This window comes from Styela clava, chromosome 9, assembly GCF_964204865.1.
Source record: "Styela clava chromosome 9, kaStyClav1.hap1.2, whole genome shotgun sequence".
Taxonomy (NCBI): Eukaryota; Metazoa; Chordata; class Ascidiacea; order Stolidobranchia; family Styelidae; genus Styela; species Styela clava.
This window is the reverse complement of record NC_135258.1, coordinates 15,869,585-15,895,035: the sequence shown is the minus strand read 5'-3', so window position 1 is coordinate 15,895,035 and position 25,451 is coordinate 15,869,585. Positions and strand designations below refer to the sequence as shown.

The following is a 25,451-nucleotide window of genomic DNA, read 5'->3' as shown; positions in this document are numbered from 1 at the left end:
GAGTTGGTTACCATTGCAACGACCATTCAAGCGCATCGATGTAAACAAACACGAAACGTGCTTCTTCGCTTCTTCTGTCTCGCGTATAGGTTTTACATTTTCAGAACGCGGCCAGACAGGATAGGATAGGATTTACATATTTATCCCGGGGGAGAGGAAAGCCGATAAGACGGCTTATCCATATGGCGAACCACGGCCTCTCGTCCGGTTACCATTCCAAGTCGGGTATGGGATTAGTTTTTACTGTATTGTTTGTTTTCGGAAGCATGGACTTTGTGGTGGAGGAAGCTGTAACCGACCAGGGGTTACGTGAACCACACAACGACGGCGAGGAGTCCAGCAATCCTCTCGCACATAACCGTCCCTGCATTGGATTCGAACCTGCGAACCCACGCAGAGTAATTAGAGGTGCGGTAGCGAGCGTATTCCTAACGCTTAGCCCGTTGAGCCACACCGCCGCGCCAAACAGTTGCACAGTTTGAGTCTGAGAGTGGCCTGGTGCAATTACCGACATCAGAACATAGGTATATTTATTACATTCTTATGTAAATTCAAATCATGTTGGTTGTATGGTAAATAACCGATGTTGACTGATGATTTCCTCCAATGGAATCATGCCGATGTATCTGAAATAAATCAATTATTTTGCTATTTTTTTAATTTGTTTTACTGGAGTCATTATATCAGAATATAAATATGAGCTCTTTCCTTTTAAACACATGATAGAATATCTGAATATTTCATGTTTTTCAAAGATATGTAAAATTGAGGAGTTCAATTTCAATTATTTCAGATCTTGCTATCTTGAGACTCAGCAAAGCAATTAATAAACTGATATACTGATATATCAATCATCGAAAATATTTAATCCATGGTCAGATAGTCTATTTTCAAATATTTTGTTCATTACATTAATATGTTTGCTTGAGCTCTTGTTTGAAATGGAAACATCACTGTTACGACTAACCATTGATTTCTAAAGAGAATAAGAGGAACATGATACATACCAGTTATCATGAAAATTTCAGCCACTATTATGTAAGATTTAAAGTTTTGGGAATGACTGGAATATATCTGGCTTGTCATCAACTATACCAATTTATTACCGTACTCTCGGGGTGAGGTGATGGACAAAGGATTTGACCATTGGTTACTAATCTAGGATGCCAATTAAAACATTTATGATATAATGATATTGGACATTTTTATACAGATTTAAATAATATATCCAATAATTTTATGTGTTGCAAATTTTGCAAAAAATGCACATCTAATGACCCTAAGGATATTTCGAATCATTTGATGCCAGAAAAATAAAAATGAAGGACAGCATTGCCTTGGATGCTCATCTGATAACAAAGTGTGATGTTGATACAAAATCATCGAAGATTTTATCATATCCTGAATTTCAAAATCACCAAGTTATATCTCCATATATAAGCAGCACATTTGATGATTTCGAAGAAGAATTTAAACATCTTCACACTGATGTATTTCCAAAACTAAATGAATATTGTCAAAAACGTGGTGCCAGATTTGTTCCTGTCGATTTCAGACGGACTGTAGTAGAAAGCCGTTTCTCGTCTGATTTTGCACTTTCGCATGCTTTAGATAGTATTAAACAATGTTGCCCATTTTTTATGGCAATTTTTGGACAAAAGTATGGACCTCACAGATTGCCAACGGACTCTTTTCTTAATGCACCGGCACCATTTGGTCGATATATACAGAATGCTCCATCTAACCTTGACCAGAATTTATTGACGGCTGGAAAACTCGGCCATTCTTGGGTTTTGGAGAAAAAATGGCAACTTTGCAGTTTGATGGAATTGGAAATACAAGCTGCGGCCCTTGAACAAACATCAACTGCCAAATATTGCTTTTTTTATATTCGTGATTTTAAGCATTCATATTTGAAAAAGACAGATAAATCATTTAATGCCACTTCCTATACTGCCTCTGAAATTTCCATAGAAAGTCGCCAAAGTGGAGATGAGCTTGCTATGTTTGAAGCAGAAAGCGAATATGCGGAAAAAAGGTTAAATGAGTTAAAAATGAGGATTGTTAAAAAGGGATGGACCATCAAATTTTTCTCTAATCCAACTGAACTTGGACATGCTGTTTTGCACAACTGGATGAAAGTTATCAATCAGATTTATCCAACGTTGCCAAATCAGAATGGTAATATTTTGATTTAAGTAACAATTTTTATCTACAAGTGCATCTCAATTTTGTGCACAGCAAAATATTCACGTACATTCAGTTCAGTTGTGACATAAACTTTAAATAATGTAAATATTAAATAATATTCTCATTTCAATCATTTTTAGTATGTCCTATATTGTATCAAATAATTAATTATTATAAGGAATAACATTAATAAAGCCATAATGATCAAATGTCAGAAATGACGGATACATTTCCACTCTTAAAGATTTATTAATTCTTTCATATTTATTATTTGACATCATTTAATTCTTCAATTTAATTTAATACTCATCTTAAATGACCTTTTCTATTTACCAAATCATATTCATGAAGGTGAATATGTCAAATATTCATCAACTATTGTATTCATCGCCTGTTATTATGCCACGCTTCATTACCAAAAACTGTATGGATCTTTATCTGGAATAACAAAAGAGCATAACTCGGCTATTATAATGATGGAGGACATTTAAACCATTACTCCCAATTGAAGCTACACTTCAATTGTTAAAAAGCTTGTTGACACAACTTAAATACCCACTGTTATACGATATCAAATGATACAGGTTTGGATTTTACATTTCGTAATGGATATTGTCATCAAATATTAATACGGTGGTATACTATTATTGCCCTAAGGTTGGAAGGCCATTGAAAAACTTTCTGGATTATTACCTGGAATTAAACTGCAAATTTATCACTTCCAAATTAAAAGTTGAAAGTCTTTTTTTAAAAACAAAAGAAGCCCAAATTTAGCAACGATACCATTAAATACATTTTTAACACAGTTTTATTATTAAATATACTACTTGACCTGATTAACTGTATTTCACATTGCAATTGGAATTTTAACTTTAATTGACAAATGCCTTGAAACTATTGAGCAAAACAATTTAATAAAATAGGTACACTATTTTATATATCATTCTGAAAAATAAAATTTTCATGATAAAATTGTGCAGAACTGAATGAAAATTACAATATTTTTAAATCCTATGTAATACATCTTATAGTTAGGTAGTTACCTATTATGTTACATGAAATCTATATTTGTTGATTGTACCACTTGACAAATTGGTTGGTTTGTTTGTAATTCCACTTGAAACTGTTTGCACAAATTATCCACGAACTTCAGATACAAGTGGGATGAATAGGTGAAGTTATCTATAACAACCCACAAGGTTGAATGTTGACAACTTTATTTTATTCTTATGTGTACCCTATGAGATAACTATATAATTATATATAACCAGTGGGCTCATATGAAATATTTGAACTACTTGGTATACATCGTGCCAAATATCCAACGCGGTGTTGTGTTGTACTAGTGCATAATTTGCAATGGTATCAAATTGAAAAAATATAGTTTTTTCAAATTTTAGTGTAACTGTTTCGTAGAGATCATCTATGGGCTTGTTGGCTGGCGCGTTGTGCCAAGTTTGCCGGCAGAACAGAAGCCTATGGGCAGGGGGTATATTGACTTGGCTAACACAGACAGTCCCCTAACTCATGATGGAACTAAAATAGTGAAAATCGGAATAAAATTATAGCCTAACCCCAACCTGGTACACACACTACGGGAGTACTTAAAATTGTGTTGCTTTTCGATCTCTTTTGGCTTTTATCAAATAAATACTTTCTGTATCATAGAGTTCCTTCATGAAGATTGGAGTATTCAATCAACAAGACAAGAATTAGAGGAAAAATATTATTGGAATGATGATTTGAAACGGGTGTCAAAGTCAATGAATCAACATGTTGCCACTTCAGCATTGAATGAAAACATAGGTTTTTATTTACTGTTTGGAGAGTTTGCTTTTAATAAATATAGCATTTCTTGGAGGTATTGAGAAAATGAGGGAATGTCTAATTATTCAAAATACACTCAAAGATAATTGATATTTAATATAAATTAAATAAAAATGGGATTAATGACTTTACCCAGTTTTCTAGTCAAAGGACTTTTCAAAACGGATGAAATATTCAAGCTCAGAGCTGGACATGAAAAATCAGCCTTCACAATGATATGCAATTTGGAAGTTGGTTGTCATAACACACAATCTAAAATATGCTGTGTTAGTTAAGGTTAAAAATATTTTATCGAAATGTATTTAGAACAGTTGTTACCAGTAGTTGCCTTTGTGTATATTTCTAGTATACATCACCAAACAGAGTATTTTTGGTAAATTTTTTATAACAGGCCAATCTTAACAATATTTCAGACAAAGATGCTCTAATTATGAATACTGATGATGAAGCTTATATAAAAGCACCGAAATATGGTGATGGATTGTTTTCAACAACTAAATCTTTCATAGAAGCAGCTCAATCATTGTAAGTTTAAATAATTGTGATTTGGCTTATAAAACTGAAATCCCCTTAAACCTTGGGTTATACATCCTGGGTTCCTGACAAGGGCCTTGCTCGGAGCGAAAGTTGTGTATAAGCATTGAAAAAAATATATATCTGGATTCGTCAATGAAGTGAATATTTTAATGGCAAAATTATCATAAACCAACATTAATGTAGATGCTAAATTTTATGTTCCAAACAAGTCTCCAGACCAGCAGCCATGTATAACATTAACTTTGGACGGATTTTAATCTTACTCAGTCTAGTACCTTTTTAATCATCCTAAGAAAGCGGCTAACTTTCACACTAACACATTCAGATCCTAAGTAGTAGAGTTATCATTAAGCAGACTGCGATGCCAATGACACGAGACATCGTACATCCGAGTATAAACAAGCACTGATTATAGATAAAACAAATATTATCCATCTACCATGCTTGTAAAAGTGTTCCTGGTTAAACAAATCATCAAAAACAATATTATTAAAATGTTATTTTGATCTTGTATTGATTGGTCATTCAAGTAGTCTGAATTTGTCAAATGTCAACACCCTTACAATATTCAAGTATTATTCCTAACTTTCAAGATATACTTAACCTACCACTTCAAATTGTTGTAAGTCCCATCCACATAAAAGAGCGATCTGCACTGAATCTATTGAAGTGGATTAGTGGTCTGATATGTGATAACCGGTGGGAAAATTGAGGTTTTTGGTGGATTTTGGGTTTTTTAGATATGAATTTGATAGTACAAAATTTTTAAATATGGTTAATTGGTCAAAGGATTAGATTCGGAAACAGTGACGCAATTCAATAGTTTTTAAATTTTGTAATGCTTATTTATATGCGTAAAATTATAGCAAAAAATTGAATAAGTTATAATCTTAAGCCTGGATCTGGTTTGGCACAGCAAATAAATTTTGTATGCATAATATGTTCATATATATTTTTTAATAACCTTACAATTCACATATTATAGTGGCAACTGGACTGGTCATTTACAACCAGCTTTCAAAATTTTAAAAATATTTGTCATGTCATAGTTTTTGTACATTTTATTCGCATAAACAGTTAGGCATTGATTTGATAATTCTGACACTGAATAATGATTTGTGGATAAATGACCTATTTATTTAATTATAATGTAATATTAATTTTGTAGCTCAAATACATACATTTTCATTCCTTTTTCCACTTTTTCGCTTTCTGAACCACTTAGGCTTTTTAAAATTTTTAATACTTTTCCAGGCGATATCCTGAAACAGAAAGAGCAGATAATATGAGAAAAGACATATTTGTGGTTGTCGGGGATCCAGGTAGCGGAAAATCTGCTTTGATTGCTCAATGGTTGAAACAATTTGAAGAAACTCAGCGAGATGTTTTGGTGAGTTTTATTTTTATGCAGACAAAAATATAGTGTGGGTTGAGTGGGTATATTTGAAAAACATGTAAAATTTCTATTTCTCTATATCATTGGATTTCTGCTGTAGTGAAATTTGTTGTATGCAAATAGGAGATACACATATGAGTGTAACTTTAAAATTGCAGTCTATTTTTGCTCATTTCTCAATAATACATTATATCAGAATCTATTCTATGATCAAACCAACAGTGACATTATGGTAAGCAAAGCACTCAAGATTACCACTTATTTTATAGCCCATAGTGTAACATAGTGTAACTTGTTTTCCTATAGCACCATTCTCCATATTCAACTACAATGACTCCATGTTTCATCCATATTTAATTTCATTAGCTCTTGACAATGGTTGCCCGTTACTAACCTAAAAATTTCCTTTACTTACATGTGAAAAAATGAAAATGTGAGAATAAAATAATATATTTGTTTCGAAATATATGTATTTAAAATGTTTCAGGTTATATCGGAATTCATTGGTGCATCTCATGTCAGTCGAGATATTGGTTCCTTTCTGAGAAGATGTGTCAAAACAATAAGAGAAATTCGTGGCAACAAAAGGTTAGATATGATATTACATGTTTATCTCAATGAGAGGAAAGTCAATAAGACATCTTAATCATTTGGCAAACCACGGCCTCTCGACCGATTACCAGTCTATGTTGGGTATGGGAATATTAACCAGTTATTTGTTTTAGATTCATGGACTTGACTTGATAATAGTAAAATGATAAAAAGCAACTATTTTCCACTTTACTATAATTCATCCCTTCTGAGGAATAAACTTTTCTGAATCTTTGCCTAAATTATTGAAAATAGATTTATCATTAAACATACTGTTCTATTTTCAGAATGACATATTCAGAATGTTTGGAAGATACGAAAAGTTATTCATCGCTTGTATCTGCGTTTCAAGAATGCATAAAACTGATTCCATGTATTCTCATCATTGATAGTTTGAATGATTTAAAAGCAAGCATGAATGAAGATATTGGATCTATAAAAAGTATGTTTTGAGAAATTTTTAGTTTTGTTTAGCTTATCCAATTTGTCATAATAGTGGTATTTATTTCCTAATTTTACATTAATAAGGGCATAGAACACTATAAATATGTCCAATTTGTGACATAGCATGCTAGCCACTAGGGTTTTGCCCGAGATTCTGAAGAAATTTTAAAATAATGGTTTCGAATATGGAATATCGATGATATTTCGGATTGGATCATGTTCAACCAAAAACAATGACTTGCTAACACTAATATATTTTTGTCACATTTCGTCTAACTTTATTCATTTTCAATCTGGTGATAGCTAGGTGTTTAGCTCTGTCAGATAAGTCATTGCAATACAATTAATTAAGTGATGAAATGATGAAATTGTCTAGATAATAAGCTTACTTAGGTCAGCTTTATGTAGCTAGCCTACTCATTCAAACACCAAAAATTTGAGTACAGTTCTTCGCAATAGGCATTGATACAGGCTTAAATAATTTCAGTTAGGTGTTAGTAATATCTATTTTGGATGAAGTGATAAGTTCATGTATTACATGATGTATTACAAATCTGTCTGTATTACAAGTCATCTGTATGCATCTTCATAGTTTAATCTAATGCAAACGAAATGAACATTCAGTTTATTAACTATTTGTTCAGGGCTTTCCTGGTTGCCAGATAAAATACCATCAACTTGTCGAATTATTCTATCTACAAGAAGATCTGATTTAACCTACAAATCACTCACTGAAAGAAAAGATGTTTCAATCAACTGGATTCCTATTTTATCAAAACCTGACAGAATCAAAATATTGAAAACTCATTTAACCAGGCACTGTAAGTGAGAATAATAATATTACCAACAAATATAATTCTGTTAGTTTTAGTACCCCATGTTTTTGAAGTCAATTAAAACTGAGTTAAATAAAAATAAAAAATAGGTTGGTTTGAAGTCCAAGAACTTTTTCACTCTGAACAAGACTATTTGCAATCACTCACTGATATGTGAAGAAGCGCCATAGGCTTTCTGGTTGGGTATTCACCTACCTAATTTATTTCAATACTATAACCATATAAGTGTAGTGACTAATATTGCCCATTTTAGACTCTCAAAACATCCCGGAATTTTTAGTTTTTTATAGAAAAATTTTTTCAAAAACAAGGTCGCATGCACTCATTCGAAAATATAGGAGATCTCTGAGCAAAGTTACAAATAATCACTGTAGCTACTGAGAATAATAATCTTTATAATGTAGAATTGCGCTCAAAATTTCGCTATTGGAGGTGATATGAACAGAAGTCAACTCCATTGAATTACGGTATACGTATTGTGTGATAATATATTGTAATAATATATTGATATTTGTCGTTTTTGTTATAGCACTGAACATAGGTACAATCAACAGCGAAAAAATCACTGGAAATAGATTGAGTGAAAAACCATTGTATCTGTCAACATTGGCTGGTCTTATATCATCTTGCACTAAACAACAAGAAGTTAATCAGGTTATTGAAAGATGCACTGAATTAAGAACTTTCAGGTATTTTTGAAGCTTCCATTCTATCTGTACCCAAAATGTAAAACTGAATTTTAATTTTTTTGGCGCTTCCATATTTTTTAAATACAACTTGTCAGTCCAATATGCCCTCTGCTGTGCAGGCCATTCAAATGGTGATTAGGATCATATAATCATCTTTACACCTAACTTACATCTTTCATAAATTGCTCAATTTGCACGGCACACCTTATAGAAACTGGCCTAAGTTGGGAACCGTCCCATTTATCAATTAAGGATTAAGTATTTTTAGTCACATACTTGTCACACAAAGACCCAATCTATAACATTTCTCATTTTAAATTTTTTTATGAGGTGATGTGCAGTTTTGCTCAAAACAAAGCTTTAGGCAAGCATTCACTCATATAATTTTTGTGATGTATTGGTATTTATTCCAAACATTCTATTGTACAGAGACTTCTGGAAAGCGACCTTTAACCTTTGGACTCGTCGCTTCAGTTGGACCAAAGGTTCACAAGGTCAACCTGGATCTTGTCGTACAAGGAACACTGTAGCTGGTTGGATCGGCGATTCATTGCGTCTTATAGGATCAAGTAGAAATGGTCTTCTTCCTTCTGAAATTTTGCATGTTTTATCTTTGCTTGGGTATAGAGGAAAAACAGCAGTGAAGCCATATGATTGGATGGTATTTCAGGTTCGATTTATAGTGATTTTATGTTCAGTGTTAATTACTTCAAATGAAACCTAGATTTTAGGAAAAATTCAGATTCTAATATGAATTATGAAATTGAACTATTGTTTTCTTTAATAATGTCTTCCACTTATGGATGATTGCCTAGTGCAGTGGTGGGCAATTATTTTTCTGAGTAGGTCAGTTACAGATAATAGACTTGGTTACTGGGCCGAATACTCAAAACTCAATATGAAACTATGAATAAAAAACAGTTTATTCACAAATAACTAGCAGAACAGCTAATGTGCAACAAACGGTCAGTGTGCCAAGTGGCACATTATATTCAGGTGCAGATAATATATCGGAAATTACGGTCTATATTTCAGCCGACGAAGTGGGGTGGATGAAACACTTTGGTGGTCCGGATCGGGCCAGTGGGCCGCAATTTGCCCACCCCTGGCCTAGTAGTTAAAGCGTCGGATTTAACTAGAATTAAAAATAGTAGCTCATTGCGTATTAGTGGCTGATTGTACAGAGCCTTATCTGGATAAAAGGTCTGAAAAATGCCAGTGAAAAAAATTGAAGAATTTTAAAATGTCCAAACCGATTTCTAAAAGAAGCTTTACCTGACATCTCGTAAAGCATTGCATTTCGTGACAAATATGTAATTAATTTTAAATTATTCAATCAAAAATTATTCAATCATTAATTATTTTTCAGAAAGCTGCTGGTAATGCATTCTCCACACGACCTGAAGGTACAGTGATGCTGGCACACACAGAAGTTCGACATGCAATCAAATTTTTTCTGCTCGGAGCAATATTGCCGACTGCTACTGCATCTGCTGCATCAATGGGGTAGGCTATGTATATTATTTTGATTGTATTTTTCCATGTACGGTATATTGAAGGATAAGACGATAACATAAGAAATGCTTTCCCCCTCCTACCCCCTAATAAAAAAACGCTATGATCGCATATGCTGCATAGTGCAATAAACAACTAAAACACTGATATGCTGATGCATATACTAGGTGACTCAAAATCAGAACCCAGGTCATTTAGAACACATTCTATGGAGAGCATAAGTTTTGTCCTAAGCGTTACTGAAACCTATGGGCATAATCATACACATACAGAAGTTCGGTGTAAAATTAATTTTCTTCATTTTCATAGAAGTAATTGAGAAATCCATGGGGTCTGTTCATTGGGAGTCACCCTGAAAATGCTGTATGAACCTTCATAGAGCGCTGGGCTGGAAGTCCTGGTATCTCATTTAACTGTTGATGCTTTGTATAAGTCAGTTGTACTGTAGCTTTCTTGTTAATCACATCCAAACATAATTGTAGGATGTATGTCAAGTTTATTGGGATGAATCACTTTTTGCACCACATACCTATTAGCAGCAGTGGTTCAAATTTTTTGTCAGCCGGTTCCATCACAAAAGTCATATTTTTCAACCGGTTCTGTTACATGTTATTTTTTTGTAATGCTGACCCGTTCGATGATCTCAGAAAAATTCGGTGAGACGGTTTTCTGAATCCCACCACTGCCTATTAGGCATTTAACATTTGGGAATTCCTATTAATCTAATAATGTATTTTGATGATTGCCAAATTCTAATTTTTGAAAAGTATTGCCTCACTGGATTGTTCAAATCTAATCATTTTGTGTTTTAGGAGTGTGAACCTACAGCAGCATTATCATTCTCTTCTATCATCATATTTCCTCAAATATGGAAGTCAACAACGGAAACTTATTGAGTTACCATGGCAACTTGAGCAAGGGGGAGATCATATATTATTATACCAAGTTCTTAGTAAACCAAGGTAGCTGCTATTTTTTATTAACTTCGAATTGCAGGTTCTGTGAGTGGGCAGTTCTAGGAAGATTTGCCGCAAGAAATTTCGCTGTAGGAAATCTCGCCACAGGAAATTTCCCTGCATAGGAAAATTCGCTATATGAAAAATAGGCCGCAAGAGCATTTTGCTGTAAAACTAGTATTTGTGATAAAAATAGTTAGGTTTTTGAAGTACCTTTTTATTTGAAAAAGATTCATTATTCAAGAGCATACCCTAACCCAGGGGTCGGGAACCCATGGCTCGCGAGCCATATATGGCTCTTTTGGTGACGGCATATGGCTCCCAGAAAAATCTATTATTCTAAGATTAAGCTTACTATTACTACTAGACTTCAAACTATTTTATGGCCAAATTTGGCAAAAAATTCCCAATACGTTTGACAACGCGGGCCCAACGCATGTCTATGTTATGTAAGAGAATTACCAGACAGGCATTGTGACAAAACATGGGATTCTGGAACATATATTGTGACATCACAAAGCGATAGAGTTTTAAAATACTACGGAGATGCCTAAACGGAAAAGGGTGATGAGTATCGTAAATTTCAACTTGGGCTGCATGTGAGCAACCGTTCAAGGCCCGCAGCGACAACATGCAGCATCAGAAGTCACATTAAATGTATATTGACATGGAATGTGTTGACTTTTGAGTAAACGTTTCAGGCCTGATTAAGTGAAGAAATGTTATATGGCTCGCACGGAAATGCAATTGAAAATATGTATATTTTAGGGCTCTCTTGACCAAAAAGGTTCCCGACCCCTGCCCTAACCCTATACACCTAACTGTTTTTATCACAAATACTTGTTTTACAGCAAAATGCTTTTGCGGCACGGTGGGCCGAAGCTTGCAATGTAACTTGCAATATTCTTTTATTCATACATTCATTCATTTTTTAATCAACAATTTTAATGATTTTCTAACATACAGTATTAAGTTTCACAAAGCACATCTATAATGATTACCGGTAGTTCTGTAGTGGTCTCTGTATATTTCCAATTGCCATAAAATTTGAATAATTCATCCATCAAATCATAGCATGATAAATGTGTACTAAAACTGGATCATAAATGTCTCGCATCATTAGATCATCGATTTTTATTCAAAATTACTATGTACCGTAAGTTTGATAATTTGAATTATGCTTTTTTAGGTATTTTGAATCAATTTGTAAAGCGACAGAAGATTATCCATATCTTGATATGGATTTAATCAGATATTGGAAAAAATTAAATAAAGTTGGTTTCAATCCACCACATTACTTACAAGTGAGTAAAATTACAGGGTGGTCGCAAGAAAACGTAAAATTTGTCAAACAGCTATTCATTTTTACAAAGAATAACTTTTACAGAGTTTTTTAAAGGCACATGTTATATTCCATATGTAGATGCTCAAAATGCCGTCCATGCACTTCAGAGCAGTGTCTTAACCCAGAAGTCCAAGCTTGTGTAGTGCTTTAAAGTTTACCGTAACTTGTGGGATATCATTCCAATTCTACCTATGCCTATACGCATCTTATTCATAATCTCATCTGGCCTTCAAATTTTCTGCTTTTCTGGCGATCACCGTGTATTTTGAAATATTTTATTCTTAGTCCATGAAACTATTTTTCATATCAATCTCTTGAGTTGTCCTCGCAAGATGAGTCTTACTACCTTTAATAATTGTGAGCTGCTAAGAAAGACTTTTATAAAAGTATGGGTGAAATGGATAGTAGGTTCTAAAGCAGATAGGCAACACTTTTAACTGCTTCGATTTAGAAAGAAAATTGAAAAAAGCAGTTCGATTGAATAACTATCTAATTCAAAAATCTCTCAAATTAGATAGAATAGTCAATTTTATTCTTGCTACAGTATCCTTGCATAATACGCATATGGATCCACTTGCGCAAGATTATATAGTAGGGAAAAGTAGTTAGTATTGCGTAACCCCAACCGATAGTTACTATTGAACGATATTGCAACATACTCAAATGTACAATGATGTGGTCACAAATTTAATTATAGAAATACCTCATAATACTCTCATTCCCATAATCTCTGTCTTGTATATGCTGTATCTCCAGCTCTGACCCAAATATTTATGGTATCTGATAATTTGTATGGTATGTTTTTTTCGAAATTGAATAGATATTTAATATTAAATCTCATCCAGTCTCAAAATATTGTGCGTCACTCGCCCCAAATTTGTCCCACTTGTGTATGATGTGGGACACATGGTACAAATGATACAAGAAGGACAAGTGTAGGACACACAGGAGAAGTTATACAGGAGTGGGTTTGGTGTTGGAAAAGTGATACAAGTGGGGCACATAGGACAAGGGGTGCACCTGCAAAAAGGTTCATTACTTTTATCATTTTAGATGATGGTTGAAAAATCAACTGGATGCTATGAAAGTGGACTCATGTCTAAGCGTTCAAGTTTGATACCAGGAGCACAAAACTGGCAAGCTAGTAAACTATCAATTACTGCTCCACGAACAACAAGAGCAGCATCAATAGTCAGTTCCGTCTCTCCCTTGAAAAGACCTTCGATAATTATCATCACCCAACATGATGATGTTAGACGTCAAAGCACAAGTATTTGATTCTGTATTACTTTATTTTAGATGGTTTTTGTTTTATTAGAGCAATTTGTAGTTGAAACAGATTAGCTATGAACTTGATGACACAGTTATCACCATATGGTACTTGATTGTGTTGGTCATATATATCAGGGCTGCCCAAACTGGGATGTTGCGATCCTGCAGGGCGGCGCGCAACGAATTTTAGGGGTCTCGAAGAATACACCAATATCACACAAAGCACAATTATAGACTTTTGATTCGAAACACATTTATTAGAATAAGTGCAAAACATAAATCTCACATTTTTAGAGAATACGTAGGATCAGAGAAGCGGCGCTGTTGTATAACAATGCCTATTTAAAGGGGTGCTTAAAATTTTGGGATACCCTGATATATATCATACATTTGGGAATCATTAATCTGATTCTATTTGATTGTTTTTTTTTCAAAGCAAAACTATATAATTCACATTTACAAACTTCTTCCTTTTACTCATTTAAATTTTCTAAAAAATACTCATGGGTATAACACTCTTTTTCAAATCTTATGCAATAGTTTGAGCCAAATTTCATTCTTGTTTTAAAACTACTTTTCACTTTTACAGTTGGCAGCAGATCTGAAACTGGTGATTTTGATATGTCAAGTGAAGCTGGTAGTTGTAGTTTTTTTATTACGGAAAGTGAAGGAGAAATCTTTAATTCAGGTATTGATTATATTTTTTGGTGCTCCCGAAGTATGTGCACCATGATGGCGCACAACCTGAACCCTAACCTGGTACACATACTATGTTCAGGTTGTGCGCCATCTTGGTACACATACTTCTGGAGGTCCTATTTTTTTATTGGACAGAGTTCTTCTGGACTTTCGGAACTTGTTCTTTCAAGAGAGACCTTGCTTTAAGCAAATTTCCTCAAAAAAACTTATCGACATGTTCTATAATATTGTAGTACAAATTTGTAGCTTCGAGAATGTTTACTGATTGTCAAAAATCAAGTAATTTTATTTCTCAAGCAACCAAATTAGATACTCCTAAACATTGGTCCTAGTAAGAATAATTTCAGTGTTTAAAGATTATCAGTAGAAAAGGTGTCTTTAAATACATATGAATATCCGACCAATGAATATCCGAACTAGTTCGAAAATTTAAAAGGTTGGAAAAAAATGCAAATTTGATGATGGAAACGTCCTATTCTATGGACATAGAAGGTTGTGAGTCATTAATAGGATGTGACAAATGCTAAACATGAGTATTAAAACCGAACAAAATTTGCTTGAGAGCTTCAAGAAAAAAATGTAATTGTAAAATATTGTAATGTGACGTGGACCAAAAATACTATTTATTTTATGTGTCCACAGGATGGACACCTGCGGAGGATGATCCGGAAATTCCTATTGATGAGTCAACAATGGATAATGATGAGTCATGTGAACTCAACTACAATGTTTGTATGTTTCTAAAACAACTAGGAAATGAGTTTATTCAAGAAAGCAAAGATGGATTGCTATCATTATCACAACAATTTTTGGAGGTGATACTGAATAGTATCTTTTTTTTTGTACTCTGTTTTTAGTATGGGATTATTTTTGGTCAAGCATAGCCTATTTCTTATCCCCTGGGTAAGGGTGGCCACAAGTTCAAAGTTCAAGTCAAGATATTCTCCAAGAACTAGAATATTTCATCATAAGTGGTTTTTTCGAGAGTTTTAATAGCCACTGACATTAGAGTAGAAGTTGTGGCTCCGAGCAGGTTTTAGTTTGACGGAATGAACGCCAAATTGCTCTTTCAATGCTAAAGGTTGCCGACCCATGCAATAGAGTCCTCCCCCGGGATCTCGTATAGTTCAGGTTGTATAAAGAGAAATGGAACCAGATCAGGCCCGAGAAGGAAAAGCTGGAATGTTGTTTTTGCGAATTTTTTTTTATGCTGATTTTTTCATTGTTTTGCAGATAAAGCCTTTATCAGGAAAACAACAAATAATCCAATTCAAAACATTGTGTAGTTTGGCAATGATGACGAATGATGAAATTTCTGATAATTTACATTTTGCAAGATGTTTGTTTGAAGAAGGATTAGAAATCTATGAATCAATATCAACCAATGTTTCGTCTGCAACATTTTCTCATGATCTATTCGATTTGAAAAGTAGGCAGAATTGTGTTTCTTTTGACACACCGGTAATAGAAGAAAGCTGTTGGGTGTTGTGCTGTATAAAATTTCATTATTTTTAATTGGAGTTTTTCGTTGATGTATTGGTTTGAGAAATTAGATCGCAGTATATCACAGATGAAAAACCACTGATGTGGAATGAAATATGTTAACAAATTGAGTATAAGGAAATGTTATGAATCGAGAGTTTACAACAAGGCAAATTTTGACAAAAAAAAATTGAAAATAAATATTATAATGAAAAGGTGTTCTTTGAGCTAGTATCTGATCATAGTTTGAAGCAATATTCGTAAAAATATTTCAATAAAAAGTTCCAGGAATTAAATAAAATATCTGTTCTCCTAATTTTCTCAAAACAGCTTTTCAAGTTTTGTCTTTTAAAGTTGAAACCCTCAAATGACATTCTTTCAAACGACCAATTATTCATGCCTATTACTCTGAACAAGGTCTTGTACAAGCAGCCATTGATAACTAGTGATATTTATTTATTTAATATTTGAACATAATAGGATTTTCATATTTATCCTGGAGGAGAGGTGTACCAGCGTACCGCCAGCCTCTGGTTACCAGTCCATGTCAGGTTTGGGAATAGTTATCCAGTTATTTGTTTTGGATGCATGGACTTGACGGTGGAGGAAACCATGCAGGATTATCAGATGTGAGATGGCAAGTGTATTTTTACCCTTAGCCTGATGAGCGACAGCCGAGCTATGAGACAACCGATATTGACTAGCCAATTTTAACTGCACCAGGTTTTGCTAATTTCATTATATTTATTTAGTATCTGCTTGTCTTCATTTGGCTCAGATGTGCATTGATAATGGAAATTATGAAAATGCAGAGAATTTATTGAAAGAATCTGTAGATGCATCACAACAATATCAATCTTCAACACAAGAAACAAATGTTGTTTTCATGTGTGCTAAATTATTTGTGGCTCAAGGTGCGTCTATAGGCTGAGTATCCTAAGTTCAAATCCTACATAGATTACTGAAAAACTCATTTCTATTCTCATCATCAAACTACAGATCAAATAAATTTGATTAAATATAATGAATCTAGAAGCTATCAATATTTCTAAATACTGATGTTTGTCTCTTTTCATAAATTTTGATTTTATATTCATTCCTGAGAAATAGAGAGTTAACAAATTCGCTAAATCATGGTATGGTAATCATTGCTGAAAGATTTGTTCACCATAATATCGGTATCTGTAATATCTGAGGGATTCTTGAAAGTTCCAAATTAACATATAAAATTAAGCTTTATCTTGGCAGTTTGTATATAATATTTGTGTCCAGAGTTTTTGAATTGAATTATGTTGGTGCCACAGGTTGAATAGCCTGAGTTCGAACCCCATGAAAACTATCTCACTCAGTATTTAAAAATTGGGTAAGCAATGCCAAACCAGGAAAATATCAATCCTTTAAAAATAGTAGTTCCTTGCGTGTATTGGTGTCTGATTTTTCAGGATGATAAAAGATGTAAGAAGGCCTCATCAAAAATTTGGCAATACTAAAGTAAAATCTTTTGGTAAAATTAACTTTCAAGTAAAATATCTGAAAGCACTTTTGTTGTTCCAGGTTTATATCCGCATGCTGAAACATTGTTTAAACGAGTTTTTACTGAGCGTTTGCAATGGTATGGACCTGCACATATATCTGTTGCTATTGTTTTGTGTGAATTAGGTGATTTATATTCGATTTCATCAAAACAAGGACAGTAAGTGAATTCAAGTATTCTGTATTTTTTGTATAATTTTGATGTACCAAGAAAAAAACTTGTCGTTCCCACTACCCCTTTTAGCAAAAGACTGATAATTTTTATCATATTCCGTCGTAGCATTTTATGAACCAATAATATATGGAGAAGGTATTAAAAATCAAAATAGAATTGCGTATGGCAAGATTTGAGTTTTATGAGTTTTTAAGAAATTCAATAATTGAAGTTTGCTCTATTGCTAATGTAAAATGAACGGATATGATAATACTGAAAGAAAAATTCTTCAAATTCAGAGCAATCGAGGCTTTAGATTAATTTCCATGGTAACATATAGATTTATCCTTTTCATTGCCGATATCCGAAAAAAAGGATGTTGAAATAAATATTGAACCTGGTACTACGATTTAATTTAAACTTGTAGCTTCATGCTAAGGATATGATTGTAAGGAGTCGATAACTTTTCCCAAAAATTTTTTTCACCCATTCTGATTTGATTGGTGTCTTCTCAAATTTATCACATGAGGTAAATTTCTTCATTCTGATTCAGTTTCAAATTGATTCTTTGAATTTATTTTAGGAACGAAGGTCAAAGAATTTCACTTTTGGCTTACAAACAAGCATTACATATATTTCAACATAATTCAGCTAAGGATAGTGAAGCATCTGTTCTGCATAAAATAGGTGAGATTTCATTTTCTCAAAGTCTGTTATGATCAAGAACTTTGACGCACTGTAACACCACAGTAATGGCTATTCATCGGACCAATGGCTTAATAGGTGTGAATTAGCATTGTATGAAAATTTTCTTGTAAAGAGTGCTCAAATCATAAATATTAGTTGATATTGTTCCTTGTCCATCCATCATGTAAATTAAAATTTTCATGTTTTATCAAGATATCTCTTTTAACCATGAATCCACTTCTCAAGAGGACTATTTCAAATTTGCCCGAAGAGTAGAAACCAAGATATATAAAATAGCATCAATAATATAGTAGGGTAATAATAGTATAGATAATAATAATATAGAATAAATAATAATAACTAATATCAGGGGTGGCCAACCTGCTTTCGATCGCGATATTCGGCACGTTAATTTCTTAACCTTGGCAGCGGCAAAATTTTCATTTGTTACTTAATAATATGCTCTATCGGACTTTCCTAGACTCAAATAGTGTACATGAGACGCGATCGACTACTTGAGACGTGGAGATCGACCGGTCGATCGCGATTGACTTGTTGGCCACCCCTGACTTATATGATGTAGTGATCCATTTAGACACAATTACAATTTTTACAGCAACAATATGCTATACGTTACAATGAGTAATATGGAAATATTTTTCGTGAGCTGTTAGTATGTGATGATTATAGTATATGCATTCATCAAAAGCAACATAGTCAAGTTTAATTGCATTTATAGCAATGAAGTAGTGTGTCACAATCAAATTTAATGTTAATATGTACTTTCTAGTTTTCTAGGTACTGTATTATTTAGGCGTAATTTGCATTCTACACATCACTGCATTTTTTTGATACCAGTATTTTTTTAACCCAGGTAAATTGTTGAAAATGGAAGGTTCTCTCTGTTCAACACAAGAAGCCAAAGAATGTTTAGAGCATGCAATGGATATGTACATGACACAAACTAACACACAACATACTAATGATATACCTGAAATAAGCAAGTAAGTTTTGACTGAAACCAATTCAGATTTTGTTTCAACCTGGTGAGATTGAGGACTACTTGAATGCCAAGCTTGTTGAGTGCCACAACTTTTAATTTTATTTTGTCATAGAATTCTTAGGAACAAGTTTATTCTCTGTTGTTAAATAGAATTTGATAGAAATGGTCTTTGATTGAATGAGTTATTACAGTATATTTTTTGTGATGCTTATACACACGCGTCTTTCACTGCCAACAAGGCCCTTATAAAAGCAGCCAATTTTACATAATGATAGGTAGGAGCTACTCATTAGTTGTGAAGAATGTAGTCTTTCCCGTCGGCATTGCCAAGTACTTGGGGTGTGAAGCCGAGATGTCTAATCTGCAATCGTATTTGCACGAAGATAGTACTATGATTATGACTTTGTAACCTGGTTATAACTACCTTCACAGCTTGTTTTAGAATAAGAATATGCTTAACTAGTCATTCAAAGAATTATTTGTGAAGGTATAGCATTTCATGCTTTCCTATTACCCGACCAGTGGCGTAGCCAGGGGGGGTGGTTTTGCGGGTCGGAACCCCCCCTTTTTGAATGTAAAAATAAATAAAATCATTTTTCTGTATGATAAATAGCAATTTTCCGTAGCCTGAAATGCTTTTCAGACCGTATTCCAGCGTTCGGTCAGACCCACTAGCTGTTTCGATCTAACTTGGCAAAAAAAAAATTCAGAACCCCCCCTTTGAAAATTTCTGTCTACGCCCCTGTACCCGACCATAAGCCTTATAACGTGCCTTTCCCTTTTTTTCATTTTTTCTAACAGCGACATTCGAAAATTATCTATAAATCTCAAGAGAGGACAATACAAATATGGTTCTGCAAAACCACCCGATGAAAGAACCTATGATCGTCCATACAGTACATTGTCTTGGCATGAACATGATTTAAAAAAAATTCTGAAAAATCGTCCATGTACTGCACCGGCTGATCTTGAAAAGGTAGATAGGGAGATAGTTCTTATTTAGTCTTAGTGCGCTGATCGAAATATTAGGATGCAACATTATACATGGTTTTCACAAAGTTCTCAACAATCCTAACTAGATTTGTTTTATTTTAATCATTGTTAGGGTGTCACCTGTAGGGGCCAACAATTTATATATTTCATCAATAAATTAATTTTGCAATTTAAAAAATTTCAGCACTTTATCAACATCTTGTGTCCTCATTTTGAAAAAACCAGAATGGCTAATATACCATATATATATTTGAAATGACTGTGATATTTCATCATCACATCAGTACAATCTATTCATTTTTCGCAAGTTGCGCAACTGTGCTATTGTGCAGTACTAATGAAAAATTTGCGCAAAAAAATCTCACGCACTGCAACATTACGTTTCCAAAGCATGGCCTGTCATATTTTCCAACGCCTAATAATGAATCAGCTGCATATCAAAATTCAGCAGTAAACATTGACAAAGTGTATAAACATTGGAAAAGCACGAAAACAGGGAGAAGCTAATATAATTAAATGTGTAATTTGTTTGCATTCTGATAATATATTATACTATTGTAATTTGTAATATTTCACAAAGTTTGTAATTCATTTAGGAATCTGCTAACTCTTCAAGCTCACTAGAACAAACATTTGCTCAGTGTATAGTTTTCTTAGAAGGAACACTGCTTTTAAGCAATGCTAGAAAGTTGTTTCATCTATGAAGTGAGATATAAACTGCTTCAAATCTCGCACCAACCAGTATTTACTGACGGATAATTCTATGCCATGATTCTGTATAGTCTCTGTAGCTCTTTAGTGACTACCCATAACTTCACTCAGATATCAATCTCCTTCATTTATGTGAGTGCATGCGCCCTGCTTTGAGCAAATTTCTTGTAAAATGCAGACGAAAGCAGACAAATTTACACAATAGTAAGTAGTCAGAGTGTTAACAAGTTGAATTTTTTATTTTCCAGAATACGAAATATGGAAAACAATCAAGTTTTCGAGCCATATCAGGAGGTACGAGTCGTCCATACAGTGCTTTCAGTACTGCATCATATGGCAAACGTGTTGCTGTCACGCCGAAAGAAAATACACGAAAAAAGGTGAATAAGATATTTTGAATTTGGCTCTTAATTTGGTATATTGATTTCCTCCTTAGTAGGCACGCTAGTAAATCATTATTTTCCAGCACTTACTCAAATATTTCTTAACAGAAACTGTCATTTGATTTGTTTCCTTGATTGAATATGTTACAAAATTTTCCCCTGTATTTCAACTTTGAATGTTATAAACGAATTCCAAAGACATCTCCGTGTTCTTTGCTGATTGTAATCTAAGACATATTACTTGTAAGCTCAATGTTATAATATTTCGTTTTTGCTTTAATAACACTTCTAAACGAATTTTTTGCATTGAACTATATTTACTTTTTTCAGCCATCATCTGCTTTATTGAAGCATTTGTCTGAAATACCGTCATCAATCCTTTCTGAAGGGAAGTCTTTGGCAGCGCAAGATAAAGGTAGGCAGGAAGTGTGATTTCAATATTGTAATGTAAATCTCCCTTCCATAAGTTTGTGACAGGATAGGAGAGATGGCATAGTGATTAAAGCATTAGACTCAACTATGATGGTACCACAGGTTGATATCTCGGATTTAAATTCCACGCACCCACCTAACCTAGGTGTAATAACTTGGGTAGGCAAGTCCGAACAGGAAAAATACTGATTAATCCAAACTATAGTAAATCCTTGCTTCGTAGTAGCCAATTGTGCTGAGTGAAAAACGTATAAATACATTGCATAAACAAATTATATAGGGTGTCCATAAAGTCTTAAAAAATTTTAAAATCGCAAAGGGAATTTATAGATACTGTATATTGTTTTGACCTTCATAGATGTATTAAATGAAGTAAAAATACTTAAACAATTATTAATATAAAAACAACAAACCTGGTTACGATATATTGAGAACTGACTCCATAACAAAATTGAAATTGTAGAGGGACCTCATGGAAACCTTGTATTTGTATTATTGCTATTTTACCAAATTTGTTAACAGGCGAAGGATTTTAATAAATAGCATTTGCTATTCTTTTAGGGAAAGCAAAGGATTCCACACATGGTCTCACATATGATAGTGGTGACCATTTAGCATTGAAACCCGATGTTACAATCCATGGTGGTTGGATAAATCAAGCTGATGATGACAACCATCTAGATCTTGATCATCATGATGTTGTTACATTTAAAGAAGATGACACAAATGAAATTCCTGTCATGATTATTCCTGCCGGTAGACAAAGTCGATTGTCTGTCAAACTTGAAGTCGACACTCTCAGTGGAAAATCAATGCCGATATCATCTTTGAAAAGGCATTCACAACGTTCCTATAAGGTAAGGTACTTTGGTATTTGTCCTTTTTTTGAGGTGTTATCACTTTGAACATGACCCTACCCAAGCAGAAGCTACTAATTTTGGTTGGACTGTATTCCAGTTTCGGGATTGCCTACTTTACTTTCGGTAGGGGGTCGTAACCCAAAATCTTAAACTTGTGGTGTCAACATAGTCCTATAGCATAGGACCGTAGGCCAAGTGATACTGTCATCAGACAGCGATAGCATAAAAGGATCAAACTTTGATAAAGTCCCCATCATAAGTATATTTGATGTTTGTTGAAGCCTTCAACTCAACAAACTCAAGTATCTTCTAATGGTTGTAGATCTGACATGGGGAAACTACGGCCCACGGGCCAAATTCGGCCAGCTGGCTGATTCAATATGGCCCACCGGATGCTGCCATAAATTTCCGCCTTTATTAAATTCTGCATGAACTACATAGTTGTTGTTATTGAAATTTGTATGGTGCAGTAGGATCGTTAGATTATGATAGCAGTCTGTGTAAGTTGAATTTTAGGTGTTAGCTTACATGGCCCGCCAGTCTAGGTGGGCAAAATTTCTGGCCCTTGGTCTAAAAACCTTGCCCACCCCTGTTGTAGATGGTGTTTGTGACAATTTTGGTTGGCATTGTTCTAGAGACTCATCCAATGCTTCCATAACAAAATTGTAAATTCCCAATTCCTTACATCTTCTTTTTATTTCACAAGGCTCGGTCAGAATTTTCTTTTCGTAGTGGAGACAGCATGATGATGAAATCCGTCCTTCAAATACGACATAATGCACATAAAAAACATTGTCACATTCCATCCGGTCCAAATGCTCTTTCTCTCGCCGTCCATGGATCTCACAGCACAATAGAAACCATTCTTCCTCCACCTAAATCATCAAGGCAAAATGTCGCATCTTCTGGTCTGAGTCATAAAACTGCCTGGTATAATGTTCCTGGTCGATATCCAATGCCTGGACATGTTCTACCATCGAAACATAAACAGGTTAGCAATGAATGTTGTTTTTTTGTCCCCAGAGCCAAAAAAGCCAAGGCACCCATTTTTTAGGCTTCGCATGTGACTATAGACAGTATTTTTGCCTTCTTTGCTTTGTACATTCTCGTTAAAGCTTTAGAAAGTTTCAAAAAAATTTTTAATTGAAATAATTTAAAAATCGTCAGAGTCATTCCATACAGCAGCCATTGTTTACTTATTTTTTATATGATGTTCCAAACAAGGCCACGTATAAGCAAGTATCTACTAATATCAATGTGTAAAGAGCAACTATTAACGAAATCTTTCTAGTTTAGCATTGCCTATACACCATGGGCATGAGATTTCAACCCAAGATGTGTGCCTGTGATGCCAACACAGTCAAGTCTAACACTTTAATGGCTAGACCATTGTGCATACAAATTGCAGCTGTAGTTTATACACCTCCCAACTATAATGCAATAATTAGAGTATATTAGTCAGGAAAGTGAATGTACCCCCTGCCCATATGTTTCAGTCCTTTTACACAACTTGATGTAAATGCGGCGAACAAAATTAGTTATCTACATATAGGTACACTCACTTTTGGAGCGCCCAAACTTATATCATGTCTAAATTTTGAGGACACCCACTCAGCATTGCTATTTTAGTTAACACATTACCATTTCAATACTCCTATCCATATCATTCCCTGATATTCAAATGTACCTAGGTTAATTATACAAAAAATTACTTTTAGATTCGTCCAGGCAGTGCATTCACTTCAAATTCAAACAAGGTGTAAAGATGATGCATTTGATATATTTTTTGCAAAAGAGATTCAAGGACTTTTCATCGAGATTATTTAACTGTTGCAGTATTGTTTTGTATTGCCAGATTTGTTTCTACTTTTTATGCTCTGTGTCTTCACTGATATCAAATCCTTCCATTGAAACTTGCCATATTCGAAATGTCATTAATTTTTTGCCTAGTCGATTTGTAAGGAATCCTCATGCACAAACTGCTGGTTTAATTCATAATGCTTTTATTTTTTAAGTAAATTAGATTTGATGATATCTTTTGGGTTATAAAACTTCAAGCAAAAGGTTACAGTAGGTTTTGAAAGTCAGATCCATGGTAAAATAGGTTATTCGCAAAGAAATTTTTTCCTTCAAAAAACACCAATCCTGTATGAAAGTCGAACAAAGAAACATTTAAACAGGTTGTTTGCAATGAAAAAGTATGTATGTGCTCCATATAGCCTAGCTCAGAGGTTCTCAAACTTTCATGACCCACTTCCAACGTGGCCGCCTGCTCTATTATAATAAAATCAGCCAACTTTGAGAAACCTTGGCCTACTTCAAACTCTACATCGAATAGATGAAAAGTTCTTTTATTTATCACAAATGTTCTTGCTTGTTTACACTGATCTAGACATGATTAGATAGTTTCTGTAGCTTATATTAGCGCTGTCTATTCCAGGAGTAAACATATACCTTTTAAATACTCTGTAATAAATTGCTTTTAATGTTGTAATTACCTAACTGTGAATACACCACATCAGCATTCCATATCTACCTTTTTACATCACCTCTGCTAGCATTATCCAATTGAAGAGCCTAAGAAACCTACCCTATAATTTTTATTTAATATATGCTTGGTGACTTCGGAATATATTTCATGGGCTTGATTTTATTTATTACTCATACTTTAAACACAATATTTTTTTATATGTATTAATACTGTGATTTTATATATCTACTACAATATAATGTATATTATCAAAGTTGCATTTTGCCTTCTCCGCTTATTGTATAAAAAAAATAGGTAAATGAAAATTTTTTCTTGAACTGAAAAGTAAAAAGATAATATGTAGACCGAATTGATATGTAAATACTTTTGAAAATTTAAAAAAATTGTCATCTATTTTGCAAACAAGTTACTAGATGGAAGAATTC

At 33.8% G+C, this 25,451-nt stretch overlaps 1 protein-coding gene across 1 annotated transcript; it reads left to right on the top strand.

Annotated features, from left to right (window-relative positions):
• The first annotated feature begins 1,221 nt into the window (after window positions 1-1,221).
• Window positions 1,222-24,569, top strand: LOC120339237 (uncharacterized). The gene is made up of 26 exons (XM_078115855.1): window positions 1,222-2,181; window positions 3,859-3,996; window positions 4,431-4,542; window positions 5,809-5,944; window positions 6,438-6,538; window positions 6,829-6,983; window positions 7,630-7,806; window positions 8,351-8,510; window positions 8,940-9,180; window positions 9,880-10,016; window positions 10,838-10,987; window positions 12,171-12,285; window positions 13,380-13,596; window positions 14,188-14,286; window positions 14,940-15,112; window positions 15,531-15,726; window positions 16,532-16,693; window positions 17,334-17,472; window positions 18,050-18,153; window positions 19,028-19,157; window positions 19,958-20,132; window positions 21,109-21,240; window positions 21,574-21,658; window positions 22,237-22,532; window positions 23,242-23,526; window positions 24,254-24,569. Exons 1-26 carry the CDS (start codon window positions 1,320-1,322, stop codon window positions 24,296-24,298), a joined length of 4,722 nt encoding a protein of 1,573 aa, XP_077971981.1. The 5' UTR covers window positions 1,222-1,319; the 3' UTR covers window positions 24,299-24,569.
• The last annotated feature ends 882 nt before the right edge of the window (window positions 24,570-25,451 follow it).

Bases quoted from the DNA above. Each gene is read 5' to 3' on its own strand.
- LOC120339237 (XM_078115855.1), top strand. From the start codon at position 1,320: ATGAAGGACAGCATTGCCTTGGATGCTCATCTGATAACAAAGTGTGAT. The intron at 2,182-3,858 runs GTAATATTTTGA...TCTGTATCATAG, and splicing joins AACGTTGCCAAATCAGAATG to AGTTCCTTCATGAAGATTGG. The intron at 9,181-9,879 runs GTTCGATTTATA...ATTATTTTTCAG, and splicing joins ATGATTGGATGGTATTTCAG to AAAGCTGCTGGTAATGCATT.